At 41.0% G+C, this 8338-nt stretch overlaps 1 protein-coding gene across 1 annotated transcript; it reads left to right on the top strand.

Annotated features, from left to right (window-relative positions):
- Positions 1 to 722: 722 nt before the first annotated feature.
- On the top strand, positions 723 to 8197 carry lins1 (lines homolog 1). The gene is made up of 6 exons (XM_080415470.1): positions 723 to 1168; positions 1652 to 1741; positions 4764 to 4905; positions 4997 to 5584; positions 5762 to 5945; positions 6773 to 8197. Exons 1-6 carry the CDS (start codon positions 839 to 841, stop codon positions 7614 to 7616), a joined length of 2178 nt encoding a protein of 725 aa, XP_080271596.1. The 5' UTR covers positions 723 to 838; the 3' UTR covers positions 7617 to 8197.
- The last annotated feature ends 141 nt before the right edge of the window (positions 8198 to 8338 follow it).

Genomic DNA, 8338 nt, shown 5'->3' with positions numbered 1-8338 from the left:
GGTCTGCTAAAAGCTTGTTGTTTCCATTGGGGTCCATGTGTTTGATTGATGGATTGATGGATGGATGGATGGATGGATGGATGGATGGATGGATGGATGGATGGATGGATGGATGGATGGATGGATGGATGGATGGATTGATTGATTGATTGATTGATTGATTGATTGATTGATTGATTGATTGATTACTTTATTAACAGTCTGCAAAGACAAGCACAGGGAAGTAGGCTACAGTTCAATACAAGGTCTGTTAAGAGGATTTTAAACCCAAGAAAGCACTATGGCTTGTTTCCATTGGGGTCCTTTGTACTCAATTCATCAAAACATTTAATGACACAAATATACACTACTATGCAAAAACATCATAAACTAGAAACTAGAAATATAAACAAATTACAATATGTACTGTAAACAGTTGGGGGCGGGTGTTTCTGGTGATAGGCGTGGACTTAGGAAATATTTTGTAGAATTATTTTAAAAGTAGTCCACATTTTTCACTTTTTTTTTTCAAGATTTGGTTTGAAAATAGCAGATAGATCTGCTATTTTCAAATATCTAATGTTTTGTGCTCATGTGGCCTAGTCACTTCTGTTGGGCTTGTTTTCATAGACCTGGCTGCTTATTTCTCTCACAAAATAAGGCAACACTTTTTATCACATGGGTCACCCGTCATACGGAAGAAGCACATGCGTCTCTTGTTGTGTTTCTCATACAACTCAACTCAGTAGCTGCTGTTTAACCACATAGTTTAAAATTCAAAGACAGGAGTGATGCAAATTCTCTCTGGTGTGTATGGATCTTATTTAATCTAGTTGATCTAGTTCTAAAAAAACACAACATGGATCGCAGAATAATGAAAGATCACCTCGATTCACTTACCGATAGCTACAACAGTCTGATGAGGGGAGTGAGACCCAGCCAAAGTGCTCGGGAGTTGGTATCTATAATGATCTCAAGTGTATGTAGGCTGTTACCTGTGCAGGAGAGAGATTCTAGTCATTTTTGCTGCCAATCCAAGGATATCATTGAGTTGGCATATATTACTTTGTCACTGGTTGAAAAAATCAACTCCAAACTGATGTCTCAAATCATCATGGCTCCAGAAACCAGCCTCTATTTCTCCGAGATATGGAGAGAGTTCCAAGAAAAGGATCTCATGTCAAAACTGGTGAGTGTTCTTATTTCCTTGACTAGCAAGCAAACCATACTGCAAAAAGTATTGTTCAAGTTGAAAATGTTGACATTGTATAATTTGTTGAGCACAGTTTATCAAGTGTCTTTTCATATGAGGGTGTGCATGATTCTGACCAAACTGTTAGAAACTATGAAACAGACTCCACGATGGTGGCATGAGCACCCGATGTTCTCTAGTGGCACTTGTGCCCACAAGCAGCCCAGCACGCAGCACGATCGAGTGGCATTGGCATTCATCAGAGAACACCAGAATTAACAGGTCCACCCTTGGCACCCCGTTCTCTTCACAGATCAGAGCAGGTTCACAGTGCGAACACGTGACAGGCATGAAAGACTCTGGAGATGCAGTGGTGAACACTGTGATTGATTTTGAATCCAGCTCACTGCATTGCTGAATTTTGACACTGTCCATAAAGTGTGTCTTATCTCTTTTTGGTGCAATCGCGCTTTTGAACAGGTTCAGCATTTCCAGGCTGAAGACCAGATGATATCTCACCTGGCTGCAAAGAGTGTATCAACATCTGTCATATGTGAACTTCAGAACTTTGTAAGTATTCAATATTGCTGCTTCACTCCCATCTCAGAAATCACATGTATAAAAAAAGAATACAGAGAATGAATTCCACACTGGAAGAATTTTACTCATATTAATGTGGTCAACTTACAGTACCGCTGTTGATGAAACACAATCAGTGTTTCTGTGGGTAGAAAAACACTCTTTCAGACATTAAGGGATGAAGGTGATTTCAAGGAACATTTTACATAATCGGTTATAGCGAGTGCGTGTGTCCCATGAGTTGCCATTGGCTGAGTTTATGTTGGCATATACTGTAGGTTGCCAGAAACTACTATCAACTGGGGTGAACCCTTGGAAACATATGCCTCAAATGTGTCTGTGCACTTTGTCTCTGCACTGCTTCAAAGTATCGATTTTATTCTTAGCGATTATTCTATCAATTAGCCTACTTTTTCCGATTAACCGAATAATCAATCAATCAATTTAGAGTAGCCAATTATTTTTTCTCCCCAATTTAGTCGTTATACCAATTGATTCCTCCCGTCCCACACACATTTGTGTGTTGTCACTGCTGTCGTATCCTACTGACTCACCTGCCAGTTAGGAGCCCCCACCAGGAGAACGTAGAGTCTTCGTCCTACTCCTCCCGCCCAACACTCCCTGCTGACAGGTGCCACCCCAGTCCGTAGGAGAACGTGCAATGACCGATATCACCATCCCCGCCCGGCTTCCCTCCCCCGAACACGGGCCAATTGTGTTCGTGTAGACGCTCGACAAAGCCTGGATTCGAATCCACACAATCAATGCTTTTTTAAACATTTTATATTTGTTATACATCAACAAACATTTTTTTTATAGATTTTTTATAATCAACTAAATTGATTAGTCTGATTAACGACTTAAGCCCTATTTTATACTTTGTTGTACAATGGTGTCACACAAAAATATGGAAAATAGCTGCTATTTCAATCAATCATTCAATCAATTATCTGATTAAAATGTATTAGTCTTTTTTAGGGGCACGGTGCCGCTGTCGGTAGCGCTGTCGCCTCACAGCTAGAAGGTCCTGGGTTCGATTCCCTGTCGGGGATGCTGTGGGCGCTGGGGGCGTGTCTTCTCCTCCGCGTCATCAGCGCCCATAGCCTAGGTGGGGTTGGCGAAAGGGCCTACTCTGTGTGGAGTTTGCATGTTCTCCCCGTGTCTAGTGAGTAGGGTAGGTAATACCCTCACAAAAACATGTAGTAATCCTGGTCGCTATACCGCCTCCCCAATGACAGCCGGGGCGCCTGATGGAGGGGAAAGGAACTGGTTGGAATAACGTGTTCCTTCCGCGCGCTACGTCCTACCGGGGAAACTCCCCCCTGTCAAGTGATAAGAAGGTCAGTTGGCTCTCATGCATTGAAGGAGGCATGAGCTCGGCTCTGGGCTCCCTAGGCTGGCGGGGGGAGTGTATCGCTCAGGATCACTTAGATAATTGGCACCGGGTGAAAAAGGGTTACAAAAAATCGTGGGATAAAAAAATATATTAAAAAAAATGTATTCGTTTTTATAAACAGTCACTGAACATACCAAACATTTATGAGAGATTCAGAAACAGTAAGGGTTGTACAAACTTCTTAAGCAATGACCCATAAATATTGATCCATGCTTTCTTGGCACAACCTATAATCACTCAAGACAAATTAGCAAAAAACATATTTTTTGCGCTTTTTTTTAACCGAATGGGTTCCCAGATTGGCCACAACCCAACCCAGTGTAATATTTATTCGATAATGAATTGACAATTAATTGTTTAACTACTGACAAAGCCATGTTTCTTTGTATTGTGTTGTTGTTTTTTTCCTTCACTTCACTCAGGACACATGAACAACAGGTTAAGAAGAAAAACAAGGTCTTCTTCAGGCAAAACTAACCTTTATGTTTTGCAAGGCACACCAAAGTGTGCTCTTAAAAGTACATAAACAAATACATATAACAATAAACCAGTAAACAACGTATGACAAAACATAGATTAATTTAAGCAAAATATTTATTAATTACTTGGGTTATGTAATTGTGTTGCCTATGTAATGTTTCTGCACATGATTCTGACTGCAACCCACGGATATCTCCTGCGACCCAGGTTTGGGTCACGACCAACAGTTCACCACTGCACCACTGAATCAAGACAGTAGTTACTACTGTCTTGATTAACTAAACCTCACACCTACTGTAGGTCTCACTCATTATGCTAGGGTGGGATGGCTCAGGGTAGAGGACAGAGTACAGCAACTTGTAATGGACCTGGTCTTCAACATACTCAAGGAATCAGTGACCATTTACCTTTCAACCCACTTCAATAACATGAGAGACACACACAGGCACAACACCAGAGGGAGCTCCACGGATCTCGTTGAACTCAGATTCGGCACACACATGGGGTTAAATTTGTTCTACTATAATGCCGCCAAAATGTGGAATGCCCTGCCAACAGCTATCAAAAAGTGTGACTCCTTACCCTCCTTCAATGCCGCCATAAAAGAGCACCTGTCTGCAAATTGCAACTGGTCCTAGACAAGTCTTCTAAGCTTGACACCAGAAATGTCCCCCCCCCCATGTTTTCTGTACATATACTTTTTAGTTTATTTCTTGTACTGTATGTTACTGTATGTCTTTAAATGTCTTGATTAATTGAATACATAGGACCGCAATGGAAACAAGCCATCAGGGCTTTTTGTGTTATTCTTTTAGCATCATTGTATAATTGTACCACTTTACTCTTTGCAAACTGTTAAAGGAGTAGTTTACCTAAAAAAATTCTTATTTTCTATCAATTACACACCCCAAGAAGCATTGAATTCCTGGATATTATAGTTTTTGTCGCATTACTAAGCCAATAATTTGATGACTGGCGGAAAGATGCTAATGTATCCGGTAAGAGACTCCTTTGAGTGGCAACCTCCCATTTAAAAACTTTTATTACACTATTATTGGTGTTTTCTTTATCTTGATAATTGACTTGTATTTTGTCTACCAAAAATGGTCTTTGTGCTTTTTTTCTCTCACTTCATAGGATGCAGTTAATCCAGTGTGGAAACAGAAATGTGTCGAGGCGTTTCAGAATCCTTGCCCCTGTGATGAATTGGATGCTTGCATGTGGTCCTTTACCAATGTCTTGAAAACAATACTCAAGGGATCTCATGAAAGTAAAACAGGTTGGTGTTTTAACAAAACTCTGTACTTTCCCTAAGTCTCTAGCAACACATAATGAACAAATAATGTGTATAACTAACTCTTTACTTCCAGAAAACCTGGAAAAGCTACTTGTGGCTTTCAACCCAGCCCTAAGTACTCTGTTCTCAAAGCTTCTCCCAGAAGGGGAACATAAGTCTGTTGTATATTTCAGCAGCACTGCGGGGGGAACCTTATCCATCTTCCTGGATCTGTTGGAGGTGCTCAATGCATCCAGGTTGATATGTCGAACCAACAGCCATCTACATTGTCAGAGACTGGTTCACACTCATACCACAGCACTCCTGAGAATAGTTGACTCGCCCTTTGAATATTTTGTGAAAAAGCGAGTGCTGCTGCTTCTGAAGAGAGTCCTGCTTCAGAAAGCAGGGGAAGACATGGCTTTGGGAGTGTTGTCATCCACCGAGCTGAAAGATCAACACCTCTGCACGGATATGACCACACTGGCTAATGGTGTGTTGCAAACAGTGGACTGTGGTTGGCTACAGTGTCTTCCAGTTAAGGAGGCATCTTCTTTCTTTGGAGGGACCTGCCAATCACATGGCACAGGCGGTCAGCAATCTGACTATGTGATGTTAAGAGCTGTTAGCTTGGTCCTTGTCAAGTCAATGGAATTCAGAATACAGTCCGATACTGGGGCAGGTAATAATTCATTCTTTGATTCCCTTTTTAACAAGTTTCAAGTTTAACAATATAGTGCTGGGTTAATCAGTGGTCCTTGCATTTTACAGTTTGCTCAGCAGGGGGCAGTCTTTCCTTCCGTACAATGTAGAGTAGAAGGATCTACTGATCTATCCAGTCTTTGTCCCCTCATGTTAGGTGTGGACTGTGCCATAGACGTGAATGGGTATCAGCAGGCTCTGCTAGGTTTCCTCAGGCAGCACAGTGTCCCTCTGGAGGAGCGGGGTCAACCCTGCTCCTGGCTCACCCTGGTGTTTGGAGAGCAGGATGATGACATGATGGAAGCTGCCAAAGCTCTGCTTCTCCTGTTCCTTTATCACAGGTACAGAGACAGTGGCTAGAAAACACACTCAATGTGATTTAAAATATTGGTAGAATTGCAAAGAATTGGCCACATTTATAATTTGAATTATTAATTGAATACTGTGTGATGAATTTTCATTTGCATTGAAAACGTGAATGAAAACTTTATTTCACTTCCTTGCATTACATTTCATGATGTAAGATAATGTCAAAGTGGGTTTTTCATAATTTGTGAACTTGAGTAAACAAATTAAAAATATGACCTACGCACCTCAACTATGCACTCTAGGTTGCCTGTTTTATTTTTATGTTTAGTGAGTGCAAGAAAGGCGCAGGTGACAAACTATAATAGTCAAGTCAGTTTATTATAAAGTATATTTAAAGCAATAAAAGTTAAGACAAAAAAAGTTAAACAATAAAAAAATACAATAAATGAAAAAATAAATAAAATAAAGGCATAAAAATCATACAAACATACAAATGCATGGCAAACATTAAGAAATTGTATACACTATGGAAAAAGGTGTGTCTTTAGATTTGAATTTGAATGTGTTGATGGAAGGGAAATACCTAACAGAAAGGGGTAAACTATTCCACAGCCTCAGGGCAGTAGTGAAAAATGCACGATCACGATCACACTTGAACTTTAACCAGGACAAAGGAATAGGCAAGAGTAATTGGTCAGATGATTTAAGGTAGTATAGGGGCAGAGAGGGTAGGAAATATAATAATAATAGTAATACATGAATAATAACTAGCAGTGAACCAGTTTGCAGAAACAGATTAAATTAGGTTTGTAAAAACAAATTACTACATGAATTGATTACTTTCTATTTGTGTCTGCAGCCAGTTCCCGGGGGCGTATGACGCTGCTGCATCTGAGAAAGCCTGTGCCTCTGGTTCCAACCCTCACTGCCACTTCCTGCTCTTTCTGCAGAGCATCTCCTTCGATCACAGCATCCTCCTCGACTTCCTCATATCTACAGAAACCTGCTTCCTGGAGTACTTTGTACGCTACCTGAAGCACCTCAGGGCTGACTGGGAGGGCTTCTCCCTGGCATGTCAAAGAAAGGAGACCGTGGACCCTGGACAAGTAGAGCATTCTCATCCAGCCCCATGTTGTAGTGGTGCATCTGCACTGAGCCGTGAGGATGGGCTACCAGCCAGCACTGGCCCGCACCTAGTACAGCCTGAGGTGGGTGCACCAATAGTGGGTGGGGCCTCTAAGGTTCGCCTGGTGGATTATGGCAGCTCTGAAGAATCTGATACAGACAGTATGGAGGTTTCAGAAGCTTCACAGGACACCGGGTTGGGTAGCACAGAGGTTGCTGTTTGTGATGGTAGATTGGGTGGCTCGAGTTTGAAACAGGGAATGAGTGGACTGACCGTCGACACCTTTGTGCATATGGAAACAGATTGCCGCTCATCTGATTTAACAGCTCAGGTGCAGGTGGGGTCTGTCTTTAGACAGAAAAGACGTATAAGAGAAACATCCTGGTCAAGTGAAATGTTCGTCAGAACGGTCTTATGTCTCTCAGAGCTCAGACGGCTGGTGACGAGGTTGCACGCAAAGAATCTTTTCCCATATAACCCGACCTCCCTTCTAAAACTCCTGGCACACGTAGAGACTGTGAAGACATCAGCATGGACAATTGGGTCCGATGCCAATCCTGATTTTGGAGAGTCCTAGCCCATTGGTTAGTTTTGACCGATATTTTGTCCAAAAGTACAAATAAATTCTAGTCAATTTGAAGAAAAAAAAAATGATAAAAGTTTACACAAAATTGAAAATAAATAATTAGTTGGATCTACAAGCTCACAATGTGTTGTGAGCTTGTACACATTTTCATCTATAATGACATGCCCAAAATACGGACGCCAGATTGAAAGTGGTTAAAGATCACTCCGGACACATCCGCTGCATAATTGTTGATACCGATGTGAGCACAAAAGTCAAATAATGGGCGATATATCTGCCAAATCGGTTTATCAGTCAAACTGATATCGCTCTGGCTCGAATTGACATCTGTTAAAATGTAATAAATAATGGTAAATTCATGGACATGAAGATTTGTAATATCTTAGAATGAAGTGAATTTCCATGTTTCTTTTCTGTCCTATTAGGATCTTGATTTTCAGGTGATTTGTGTGTGGGTACTGGGTATAAGGTTAATCATTGCTTATGAGAGAATGATGAAAGAGTGTTATTGATCTCGCTTTCAAGCACCACATATATCCTGTTAAGCCATGAACTGTTTGTTATCGGCAAACACACCCAGTCCTAAACCAACATACAAATGCCTATTTGCTCCTATCAAAACCCTATCAAATATAATTTAGAAATGTCAACAACATGCATATTTTACACCATCACCCTTCACACAGATCGATTTTTTTTTTGGTTTGTTTTTT

The sequence above is a fragment of the Gymnoscopelus braueri genome, assembly GCF_963280865.1.
Source record: "Gymnoscopelus braueri genome assembly, chromosome: 1".
NCBI classification, from domain to species: Eukaryota; Metazoa; Chordata; class Actinopteri; order Myctophiformes; family Myctophidae; genus Gymnoscopelus; species Gymnoscopelus braueri.
The sequence above is the reverse complement of the archived record's forward strand: the minus strand, read 5'-3'. Positions and strand labels throughout refer to the sequence as shown.